General features: G+C 40.2%; 1 protein-coding gene across 2 annotated transcripts in view; it reads left to right on the top strand.

Moving 5' to 3' along the window:
• Positions 1-13,474, top strand: part of LOC128758223 (3-hydroxyisobutyrate dehydrogenase, mitochondrial-like) — a 70,627-nt gene that overhangs the window by 16,509 nt on the left and 40,644 nt on the right. Inside the window, exons 7-8 of one of the 2 annotated variants that reach the window (XM_053864154.1) lie at positions 2,657-2,813; positions 4,121-5,422. In XM_053864154.1, the coding sequence (XP_053720129.1) occupies positions 2,657-2,813; positions 4,121-4,279 (316 nt within the window). In that variant the 3' untranslated portion in view covers positions 4,280-5,422. Of the gene's footprint in view, positions 1-2,656; positions 2,814-4,120; positions 5,423-13,474 lie in introns of those variants that run through there. The other variant, XM_053864155.1, reaches the window with a different exon arrangement.

Below are 13,474 nucleotides of genomic sequence, written 5' to 3' on the forward strand. Positions count from 1 at the left end.
CATCTTTACTTTTAACCTTTTGCATACATGAATGCTTTATGTGTTTCTGTGTTCCCCCTAGTTGTTAGCAGCCGATCTCCAAAGCTTTATTAGATACTTCGACACACACTGTCATCATTTAGAGAGAGTCTACACCCGTAAATCTCCTGTGCTGCATTGCAGCCTCGCTGCTTATGCAGACAGCAATCTCCTCGCCGAGCATGCTACGCTAGTTCACTTGGACCAAGAAGCGGCAGCCAATTTATTGCAGAAAGGAAGTTCTGTTTCATGGCTGAATTGATTGTCACAATTTCTCAAAAATGAGTGCAGGTTACCTTTCTGTTTGTGCACATCGGCTTACAAACACATACACTTTCATATATGCTGTTCTCTAGGAGCTAATTTGTTCTTAGATGGAGACTCAGGCCATCTCCAGCAGAGCGTGACGTTCTCTTAGAGCAGAGAGTGGTCACGCATGACAATTATGAACACACACACACACACGCACCCCATCTCTTTACCTCTTTTTTCTTATTCATCCTTTTCATATTTTATTCGACGCTTTTAATCCCTTCTCTTTTTCCAGCCCGTTGTAATTTTGGTATGCAGTCAAGCAGTCAGTAAAAAAGATAAGACAAGTGTGGCAGCGGTGATTTTAATGATGCTATGAACAACAACAGAACAGCATGGATATACATGGTTTGCTTTACATCTCAGATACACCTGTACCCCAGTGTGGTCCATGGAATTATAGTTATTAAATTTTGAAACTACGTGGGCCACAGATTTTTTTTGTTTGTTTGTTTTGTGTCTCCCTCCTGCACACAATGAAATACTAGCATATGTTCTGATGAAGATTAAAGTTGGGTGGTAAAAGTGTTTGTTGCCCTAGTAAATAAGACAGTAAATGCTTCGTCTGTGTGTTATCTTGTTACATCTTTAATGTAATAATAAACGGGAAGCAGGTCGGGCTTCCTCTCTGGTGGAGCCAGACGAGGGATGAGGAGCTAATCGCAGTGAAACAGTTTGACAGCACTGCAAATTAACTCCACCTGCAAGCACATAAACACCCTCCGTATTCATCGAAACTCTCTTCTTTAATCTACCAGGGCACCACAGAGCAACATGTTGCGACCATGTATGTTTATCCATGTCAGTCTTGTTAAAGCGTGACATGTCCTCTTCACGCAGATTACAATGAGCAAGGATCACCACTGCGTCAGCTAATAACAACAGCGGCATGAGTGGTTTTGTGTGTGTATGTGTGTGCGTGGGTGATGGAACCAGGAGGGGAAATTCATTGATTTATCGTTAACAGAGGACAACAGCTCCCCGTCAGCGTCTCTGGTCGCTATAACAAACGATCTGTGCGCTCGGACGCGCTTTATTGTACCTCAGCCAGTAACCTTTTCAGCTGCTGACCCAGAACGCTGGGAGGGGCTGCCGACTGTTGTGTGTGTGTGTGTGTGTGTTGAAAGTGGTGGCTTGTGTGCGATGTCAAACATATGTCCCCCCGAGTCCTCAGACAGGGAGGTGTCAGCAAGAGGGGGGGAGGAAGAGGAGAGCAGATCAAATAGAGGCAGAGGAAGCAGCAGCATAGTGGAGGATGCTCAGAGATACAACCTAAAAAAAAGCCACTGTGAGCACGACTGCCTCTGACAAAAACTGCAAAGAAAGACACATGTTTCTAACTGTACGCATGCTCGCATTCACTTATGCCACATTTCCAACAGTCTTTTAAAACTAAGTGGAGACAACAGAGCTGGAGAAGAAAACAGGGAGAGACATGTAGAGCATGTAAATGTAATTCTCATTCTTAATTAGTTCATAGACAGCTAATAAAACTGCTGTAGTAATGGCAGAATGAGAGCCAGGTGGAGGAAGGAAAGGGAGGAGTATTTTGGCCTTAAGGACCTATGATGGTTTAATAGTCTAATAGAGAGCAGAATAGAGTTACGGGCCTGTAAGTAACACTGAACTGAGGCAGCCAGGGGTTGATGTGGTCAGACTTGCATCTGTGGTTAAAACGTTAAGATACAAAAGCTGCAGTACACAAGGAAAGTGAGGGAATGACACACGCACCCGACCCATTCTGAGGCTTTGGCACTCTCTTATACACGCTGAACTCGTCTGCTTCATTTCTGCTTACTTGTCTTTTAATATGTCTCCATCCCAGTTTCCATTTTCCTTTATCATATAAAAGTGGGTTTTCCCTAAAAGAGTGCAACAGAGGCAAGAGCCTGCTGTGATACGTGACCACGATGTTTATGGCTCCCCTGTGCTGAGGCGCAATACCACCTCCTCCTCCTTCAGTTTCTGTTTTTCATGAAACAGGGATGATGAAGGATTGGTATACTAGTAAACATCAATACTACATTAGCCAGCATTACAAAGCCTTTAGCCATTAACACTGAGAAATGGTCATAGTCGTGCATCGGGTTCAACTGGGGTCACTAGTTACACCCCCACCATACGCGTCTATATCTTTTCATCACTATGGTTTTCTAGTTGTAGCCTCTATACTATACCTCTCAAGCTTCCTAGCTATAGCCATACCTCACCACACTTTATATTTTTGACTTTGTAGTCACCTTATATTGATACTAGCTAGAATCCAGATGTTGTGTCCTGGAGGATAGCAAAGGTGATTCAGTCTTTCACTCGTCTCTTTTTACAGGCTGGGTCTGGACCCGAAGCTGCTGACAAAGATACTCAATATGTCGTCGGGTCGTTGCTGGTCCAGTGATTCATACAATCCTGTTCCGGGTGTCATGGAAGGAGTTCCTTCTGCCAACAACTACCAAAGTGGGTTTGGTACAACTCTAATGGCCAAGGTACAAATTATTTCTCTTCTTATGTCAGGTTTTTTCTTCTAATTTCAAATTTTCTTCTAATGCATTTTAAACATCAAATTGACTTAAAATAGTAAAAGAAAAGGGGGTATTTTCATGCATCATGCAATCGATGGCTCATCCAGAGGCTCATCCAGTATCAGCCCAAGTAGTATAAATTATCTCAATATACATTACGTACTACGGTCACGCTTCGGATTAGGGAACATTTATTATTCTAAATAAACTACGCATTCATAAGTGTATTTGCAGCATATTAGCCATTGTTAAGTATTCATTAGTGTCTTGTTAAAACTGACTAAATTTTACCCTGGAATAGTCTCTGAAGTTCACTCTCCGCAACACCACAATAAACAAGTAATGTGTTTCTTAATAGTTAGTATGTGTTCCCCAATCTAAAGTGTAATCTTTGTTCCATACTTGCTTCAATAATTTATATATATATAAGTGATGTCACTCTGCCATAACAAAATTCAAGAAGTTGTCAGTTTTCTGTCCTTTTGCATTGCGTTACATTGCCAAGGCTGCATTGTCAGAAACCCATCAACCACTCTTTTATTCATATTTACAGAGGCATAAAATATGTATTTTTACTGCTGTTTAATTGCTTTGTGAGTGGTGGGCAGCAGCAAAGAAATGCTTCACTGAACGTGGAAGTGAATACTTAACTAATTGAATACTTATAAATATTTCTATCTCATCTAGTCACTCCTAACATGGTCTGTGACAACATTCTGGAACTAGGTATAGTTGGTTCTGTTGAAATGAAGCACTCTGAGCGAGATCTATGTTCTTGGTAAAAGTGTGTTCTTCTTACCAAAAGGTGTAGATGTGAAATGGTAAGTATTGTAAATTTATAGAGCAAAAGATCATTGGCAACCAACTCTGTCTTTGGTACTCGGTGGCAATCATTGCACACAATTTTGTGGAATCGTCTGCTCTACATCAATTCTTGGCCTGACAGTTTGTCACGGTTAGCCGCAAAAACAATAACAGTTGAAGATGATGTCAACATATCAAAATGGCGGAGAGAAGCGACAGTGTCAAAACTAGGCCGAAAAAGAGTAAGTCCCTTTGTTTATGTTTTTGCCTGTGATCGAAGTGTGTGTATGCAAATATGCAAAACAATTGGGGGTGTTTCGTACCAGGCTCAAAACAATTAACAAATTATGGTTTAATTGGAAATTTTTTTTTCTCGTGCTACAATAATCATGTCAGTCCAAGTTCGGCTTTTTCCACTAATCGAGTAAATCACGCTTCTATCTCTCTCTCATAATGTCTCCTCATAGGATCTTGGTTTGGCCCAAAACAGCGCCACTAACACTAAAACAGCCATCCCGCTTGGTTCCCTCGCTCACCAGATCTACCGAGTCATGTGCTCTGGTGGCTATGCAAACAAGGACTTCTCGGCGGTCTTCCAATTCCTTCGCGAAGAGGAGGGACAGTGAATGGACTGGGAAACACACAAACACCAAATAATACTAGCCTGCGATGCAATTAACCTGACTTACCTCAAAACATTATCCCTCATCACAGTCTATGTTCCTATGTCGTGGTGACCCTGGGTATCTAGTGACTGAGCCCATAACTTGTTCTTTATTATAATGCTAAATAACTGATATACCATAATAATACATCATAGATAATTCAGGAAACCCGATGCATGCTCACATCCAGTATTGAATTGTTCTCTGTATTTTGGTGACTGGTATGCACCATCTTCCAGTGATAGTCTGTATTGTTTTTAGTTCTCTCTTCTTGTTCGAGTTCATGTGTCATTGAGACAAATTTTCCCCAGTGGAACACTGCTGGTTATTTTTGTACTGGATCACAAAAAAAGTTTACTTTAATATGCAAACCATCTCTTTTTGTCCTTGTGGTTGAGGATACTGCTATTGATATGTGTTCTATAGCATACACTGTTATGCTTCTTTAGTTTTCACCTCGCATTTAGTTCTACCTTTTGACAGCGCACTTTTGTATATAGTGTTGGATATGTTTTGTAGTCAATTTTGCTTTCTATGTGAACCAGATACTGTGTCACTCTGTGGCATCAAAATAAAATGTCCTCTGTGAGCAGTGTGAATGGTTTGTGAAGAGGTTGTAGTCCTAATCTCATTTGTCTATCAAAATTTGGTCAGTAACCTGGATCTGACATAGCGACATTGTATGACATTTTGAAGAATCAGCTGGTTGCAGGACATGCTAGCAATCGAAAAAATAAGACTTGTTCGAACTAAAAAATAACGCTGCTAACTTCAATTTCACAAAATACGTTCAGAAAAAATATATAATTTACTTCTACGGGCAAATACTGAAGCATGGTTTGTACTTTAAATCAAAAGATAGGGTGAGGGAAACCCTGTCTATTCCACTTTTACATGAACTAATTGGGACAATGTTTTCTGAACTTCGCAAAAACTGGGATGCTCCTCTCTCAAGTGCCCGTGCTCCCAAAATAAATGGAAATTGTCTTTTTGGACCATGCCCTATATAACGCATTTGGTAGATACAACAGCACAATCAACACAGACTTCTTCTGTTCAGTTCTACATTGCTCAGGGCCTGACTGGGGAAAAATGGCAGCCACTTTGAATGATGAAAATAAATGAAAATATTGCTCTTTGTAATACAGACTCACTTCATTTCCACTCACTTTAAAAAGGCTACATTTGCTTTGTCATCAATATTAAGAGCATACAATTTTAGAGAATTGTTCCACCATTGTTTCTCTGAAGCTATTTAGCAGCAAGAATACTTATTGTCACTTTGGGAGAAAGAGCTGCACTAATCTCAGAATGATGCCCTTATTTCCATCATTACAATGAAAGCTGGGGGGAAAAACTAATGTGGTTTCTGTTTTATTCAACACTTCTTTCTTTGGGCGGCGGGAGTTTCGCTGCGTTTTATGGAGCTGCTGTCGTCTGAGCGGTCGCCGCATTTGTAGCAGACTGTGGTGAGCTGTTTGTGGCAGGAGTTATATGTTGTTGTTTTGTGAGGAGCATGCACTTGTCTTGTGTCATACTTTTTGTGAACTGACTGCAAAGAGACATATGTGTTCATCTAGACACATATTTTGTCAACTAAGACCCTAAATGCCATCACAATTCAGCATGAAGCAGACAATAGCATGTCATCCTCCTGAGGTCAAAGTCCGCCTCCGGTCAAATCTGCTGAATTAGGCGGCCTAGTTGATTCATATTTGGGTGTTTTAATTTGCCTGCGTTTTATAGCAGGCTGCTGAGCCGGCGGTTTCCTCATTAAAGGACACATGAAAGCAGTCTGTAAAGGAGCCGTGGTGAGACCGGCTTGTACTGACGTCTGCAGGGACGCAGGAGACTGAGGGGCAGACTGAGCCTCCAGCCAGTTGGTTTGAACCAGAGGGCCTCACCCTCCCAGCCAGGCAGCCAGTGGCGGGACATCAGGCGCACCACACTAGATTGTGTCCTAAGTGGGCTGATGTGTCAGCAAGAGTTCACTGTCTGATTGTTTGAACTAACTTCCACCATACTGAGCTCAGATCAGCTTCATCTTACCCAAAAAAAACTTCATTACTTTGAATTAATACAAATTCAATGGTCATTGTCCATTTTGCAGCCACCAGAGATCCAAAAACGTACTTTGGCAAGTACAAAAATAAAGCAAACCCATTTCCTGATTCTAGTTTTATAATTTACTGAATATATATTGTCTGTAGCTGCAAGTCTGTGTGTAGAATTTGGTGGGCAATGTCTGTGTACAAATCTGCAAAATTATTAGTAAACATAATTAAATGTCAGGCAGCTTGTCATGAAGCTTAACTTCCACGATTTACAAATACTTTGGATGTAGTTTTTCTCTATAAGGCTCTGAGCTACACTTTTCGATTGATAGTGAAATTTGGTGGCCCATTGGACTACTAAATACAATTACGATCTGTTTTGAGCTCGTACAGCAGTTTTAATAACTCGGAAATATTTGTAAAGAAAATTAAATAAAATCCTCAAGCATATAAGTTGACTCAAAAACATGTTTGGATGATTGGTTAGCTGCTAGATTGTGTACAATGGGGTCAAATTGTGGAGAAGTGCATCTATCTCACACGTTACTTTTGAGAAGTAAAATTAAGTGTATTGCCAACGTTAAACCGTCTAAGTGCTTTTGGTTCGGTACATCCTTTCTGAGTATTTAAATTGATCAGTTGATCATGATGTACATCAGGTCTTATTGCAGTGGTGGCACTTTGCAACACCACACAGAGATGCAAATTTTTCCGTCTTTTTTTTTTGGGTTTTTCGTTTCTAATAAGAGCTCTTTCAGTACACCGCCGTTGCAAGCATGCGCACGAATCCACTGAAAATGACATGAAACAGTGTAGCACATATGCCAAGCCTGAAGTAGGCGCTGTAATGCTCACACAGCCAACGAAGAAGATGGCTCGGCGATACACACATAGGAAGCTGGTGTGCTGTGTTGGCATTGTAGCATTATAAACTGTGTGATTTTGTAAAGAGATGTTGACGTGGACTGACAAATTCAAGCTACTTTTATGAGTTACAGTGGCCAGCGACGTGTGCCTCTCATATTTTTGAGCGTAGCCTATAGTCACCTGCTGTATACTCCATCGACACCATGGAAGGGAGTAAACTGACCCAAAGCTTCTCTGTAGTGCATACTTTAACTGTTGTGTTTCAATATGCTTTACAGCAATTGGTCAACAAATGGCACTCTGTAATCTACTTTCATTGTTGTGAAAAGACACATTTTGGGGCAGGTGACGTGGCACGCAGGGCGCCGTTGCGAATTTGTATGGCTACAGCCATCTTTTTTTAATATATCAAAAAGTATTCAAGTTGTTTCAAAAAATATTGGTGGTGAAAGAAAATGCCTTATCCATGCGGGCGAATGGATAAGGCCAAACAAAACTAAACACCACCAAAAATCCTGCAGCTAAAGCAACTTTTTATGTGTCAACATCCACATTGTGACAAAAGTGGTTGTCTTTGGTCGTATATGTTCTTTCACTCAACCTCAATTGAAGAAACATGGGTAATAAGTGAGCATTAGTCTGGTCCCATGGTGAACAGTTAGACATTAAGTTTGTTTTTCTTCTTTCATGTGTGAATCTCATTCAGCAAAACCAAGTTTCTTGTTAAACCTTGTCAGGGAAATTTGTTTTCCCCCTCGTATCCAGCTAGTAGCCCAGCTGGTCTCCAACCCAGCCCTGCTCCCCCTCAGCATTTAGCGCACAGCTCCAGTTGGTACTATGATGAATACCTGAGGCAACTACAATCATTATTTCCCCATTATAAGTACCAGTGGATCCTCTCAACTGTTTAACGACTCCTTATTTAAGGAAGTGAGCGTAGCGGGGTCATAGTGCAGCTCAGATTGCCGGGGAAGGAAGGCGGGGGGGCAAAGGCTTGGCTAAGCCTGCTGTGATTCATTTCAAATGCTTGCAAAGTGACATGTGGCTTAATTAGTGGCTGGAATTTAGCAGGTATAATAGCTTATCCCGCCAGTGCGTAGCTAACCCACGTCTCACTGTATAGATGTTGATAGCTTTTCCAAGCCACCAATAATAATCTGGCTTTATGAACCCTCGCCCAGTTCCACACCCACTATGCCCGCATAAGTCCTCATCCTGTTTTTGAGGATGAAAACAGCATGACTCAAGATGAGGGAATTAAAAAAAAAAATTCCCTCATCTTGAGTCATGCGCTGCTCTTAGGTTCATTAGTGCAGATAATTCCACCGCAGACATCAAGTCAGCATATAACAAGTCTCGATAGCAGCTCGTTGGAGGGATCTGTATTAGAATATCAAACCTATTTAAATGGTTTAAACCGCCGCAATAGCAATTAACATAAAGGCTCCTGTTGTATAAACTTCTTTCAAACAGCCTATTGCAGCCACATGTTTTGGTGAAGTATCCAGTTCTATTTTATATATATATATATATATACAAAATTGTGTTTATTTTGCATCAGTTTGACAATAGCACAATAAATCACAATGGTGGCTATATTCAAGTTTTTATATCACCTTATTTAAACTAAAGGTCTTTTAATGTCTTGAAAATATTTGTATAAGAATTTCAATTTTATAAGAATTTCAAATACATTCAGAGCAGTGGAAACCCTGTCCATTGTGTGCCGAAAAACATCGCTGAACAAAAGCAAACAGACTGCTTTTGTGCAGGGATTCCTCCATGTTTGTTGTTGTTGTTATCATCCTAGCTGCGACGCGTCTTGTGCATCAGTGTGAACAGTGGACCAGGAACTCCTGCACTTACAAAGGTTCTGTGTTGTCTGGAGAGCGAACTGTTAAATTAAATTAAATATCTTTCTTCTAATTAATTAAAATAGTGTTGTAATTGTATATATATATATATATATATATATATATATATATATATATATATATATATATATATATATATATATATATATATATATATATACATATATATATATATACATATATATACATATATATATATAATTGTATATATATATGTGTTGTTGTAATTGTATATATATATATATATATATATATATATATATATATATATATATATATATATATATTTATATATATATATATATAGATATATATATACACAATTACAACAACACATATATATATATATATATACAATTATATATACAATTACAACAACAATGTAATTTTGTGTGTAATATTATATAAATAATGTACAGCAGTTCTCCAAAAAGTTCAGTAGCACCATCAGGCCTAGCATAGTGTTCATCCTTGCAACACATTTACCACCCACAACCTCTGTCACCTGTGAGTAACAACATCACACTTTCCTTATTAATCACACTCTGTTGCACATGCCCAGTACTGCTTCATTATATTAATTACTCTCATTGGAAGACTGATCATCACCATTGTCAAAATCTATCACCAGCTGGTTCCCACAGCCCTTGTAAGTAATAACCAGCGTCTGCAGCGCTCTTCTTCAAGACAACCCACCAGGGTGGGCGCCCAAATACATGGAAGAGGCTCAGTATTCACCCAAACACATAAATCTTTGCCAACAGATGGTGGTGGAAGTAACAGGGAAGCTGGATGCAGGTGATGATTGTGCTGTTTTCTAATTGTAATGGTGGCTGAGAGGTCAGGTAGTGGTGGAGAACAACACAAACCCTGGAGGGGAACTGTGACAGTCTATGGTCTCGGCTGATTTCAAATGAAAAATGGATTCCAGAATCGCAACAAATATATAACATGCTCTAGAATCCAGTTGACAGATAGTGCGGGAGACCACATGGGAGGGATTCCCACCCTAGATTTCCATGTTTCTTTTAAGAAGCGAGGCAAGTGAAGATCAGCTGCACAATGAGGCGATGTCTGAAATCATTGTTGATGCTCCAGGGCTATGGCTTTGTTGCACTAGGTTCTTGATGAACAATGTAAGTTATCGAACAGCATTGCCTGCATGTTGCAAGTTTATCTTCTTAGGTGCCTATCAGTACCGTGTTTAAATCCGTTAAATCTTGACCTAGCAGCCACATGTAGTGTCTGAACAACATTACAGCCATGTCTGTGTGAAAAAGATGGGAGGAAAGCAAACGCATAATAACAGGATTCCTAATGATAATTGTCCCTCCAAGACAATGTTAACTTATTACTCCCTTTTCAGTAGTTGTTTTCCCAGATTGCAAAAACTAGGACATGTCTCTTAGACAAAATTTGACTACAATGATCTTTTGCAATATCTACTTGTACAGAACTTTTTAGGAATGATTTTGGAGAGAATGCAAGCAAATCTTAAACCTATTGTAGCATGTCTGATCTTTTTAAGATTTTACATGAAAAAAAATTGAAACAATGCAGCAGTATCTGACGTGACCAGCCTCCCACGCTGAAAAGGGTGTGCAGCGGTTGCAAACATGCCGGTAGGCTGTTTAAGTAAGCGATGCCTGGGTGAAAAGCAATATGAATCATGGGTAATGATAGTTATCGCACCCACCTGTGCACTTGTTGGTACGTTTTTAGCCCCATTTGTACTCATGAATTCACTAAAGGGTCAGGCTAGCGCAAAATGCTGCACTCTGCAACAGGCACTCTGTGACAGCATACTTATTCCATTAAAATTGTTGTGTAATTTTATTTAGGTTTTTTAATAATAAATCTTTATTTTGCAACATCGGTCAATGATCACAATTTTAGCCATAATTGTGCTGCCCTACATTCACGTAGATAGGTAGATGTTTATGGTTTGACATTATAAAACCAGTACACCTGAAGAACAAGCTACATTCATACACTGACAACTTAAGTCGAATATTTATTTGAGAATGCTCTTCCGAAATGTTCTTGCACTTGATAAATCTAGCTCTTATCTTTATATTTGTGTTGACTTGTTGAAAGTGTTGACACTTTACATTAAGGTGGAAATCACCTCAGAACTTTAGAGCCTAAGTTGTGGAATTGTTTTCCTGTCAGCTATTTCAGAAGTGAAGGAGAACGGAATACATTAAACTGGGGAGTGCATTAACTGCCCCGTACTTTGTTTCCAATGCGTTATAGCCTTATCTTGCTCTATTTAAACTTCTCTTCATGGCCAATTGACCCAAAAGCTCATTTTCATCTATAGCTAATTGAAAGGAGAGAAGATGAGCTGTAGTAGCCGGTTGCGACACAGAGAAAGAGGGTGATGTGATTAGAGAAGAAGTGAGAGGCGAAGTGGTGTTGCTCGCTAGGCCTCATTGATTAGTTGGTGAGCGCTGCATTGTTTCTCTCCTGACACTTACAAGCATTAAAGCTACATAAACACCCATAATTGCTTCATTTAGAGCCGAGCAGAGCAAACACACACACGCTCAGTGTATGTGAGGTGTGGCTGTGAAATTAAATGCATTTCAAGTGTTTTATTTTCAGAGTGGTTGGCGTGGGTGGATGCTTGAGAATGCACTTCCCAATGCTGCACTAAGCAGGAATGATAAAGACATCCTCGGAGACTCGGGATGACAATAACACTCACTTTAGGGAGAGGCTGAAATGGGAGGGACACTGCTGACTATGACAAATCATCTCTCCAATATGTTGCTAACTGGCGCTTGATGTCGAAAGACAGAAGCTTCTTTAAGTAATGGATAGTTCTGTCCCATGAAAAGAGCTGAAGGAGAGAAGAGGAGATATTTAGGGCTTTACCTGTGTCCCAATACAACACATACATCAAGTCAGAAGACTGCCTGACAGGGCGGAACTGGCACCCCTAGCCTGATTTTGACCCACCCCAGAGGGTCTCTCCAGTGACTGACTTCTAGAATGATGGGATTCCTCGCTCATAGGTGCCATGTTCCATCTATCTACCTAAACGAAGGCATCTTCATCTGTCATAAACATAAACACACAGACAGATAAATATTTCAACGTGCTGAATCACCTTGCAATGCAGCATCAACGCATTGTTTCGGATCTAATTCCTTCCCTCTTCTTTCCCTATTCACACCAGACACATACAAGCGCAGACAGGTCACAGTGTTAATATTCAGAGAGGTAAATATTCTGAGAAGTGCCTTTTTACAGCAGAAAGAGCTTGGTTACTTAAATCTAATAAGCTTCTAGTTTTTTACTTGTGCTCAAAGCCATCTCCATGAACTGATCAATTAGCTTTTTATGTAATTGCAGAGGAGTAGTCAAATCTAACAACTGAACTTTCTTTACCCCTGATTAAGTCATTCGGCATTGCTGCATAAAACTATGAGTTAGAAAAACACAGTGACAGGGCATACCTTCACCAAGGAATGTGACTGGGAATCGAATTTGGACCGCATGAGTGAAAACACAGAATCCCATTCATCAAGGCACTCTCAGCTTCCGCAAAGTGACGGAGTCATTGCTTGTGGCTTAAGTGGAAGTTTGGGTTCACGCAGGTCTGATCAGCCAGTGGTGACTCAGCCTTTATGTGGGCACACTGTGATAAAAGGCCTGTGACCATCCTGGGGTGCACAACGAATGGCATGGTGTACTGGATTTGAAACTCATCCAAACACCCTAGCCCACCTGATGGCTGGCCTCCATAGTTGTGGCACCGACCAAGGGATGTTCAACACCTAGTCCGAGTACATATGTACGAAATTGTAATCCATTAACAGGAAAGGACATTTGACCAGTTGTATATGTAAACTATTTATATTGCCCTTTATTTTCCCATCTTTTCTATTAGTTCACCACCTGCTCGATGTAGATTTGCATTTCTGACTCTGACTCTGAGTATACTAGACATCAAACAGATTTTGAAAATGCATAGCTATTGTGTTTACCATACACTGTATGTCCTTCATGTACCTGTCCATGGTGTAAATTAGTGATGAATTATGTTCAACTTTGTTCTTTTTTTCTTTATTTCTCTGCTTCAAATATGCTAGTGTTGTGTCTACATGGTTGGGTCGTATTACGTCCGTCCTGGGTTGATAGAAATCTATAGCAAAAATGAAGAGGATGTGTGCATCAATTTGCTATAATGTATCCCTCAAGGTGATTACTGCCTTTTTGCGCCCAGATCAATACTGTCCTCTGGATGGAAAAAATGTATCCTTCCCACCTTGACATTCATCCACCATCCACACAAGCTGACAGACGTGCTCCAGCTAATGAATGCTTACTGTGGAGCATCATCAATGATAGTT

Source organism: Synchiropus splendidus, chromosome 4 (assembly GCF_027744825.2).
Source record: "Synchiropus splendidus isolate RoL2022-P1 chromosome 4, RoL_Sspl_1.0, whole genome shotgun sequence".
Lineage (NCBI taxonomy): Eukaryota > Metazoa > Chordata > Actinopteri > Syngnathiformes > Callionymidae > Synchiropus > Synchiropus splendidus.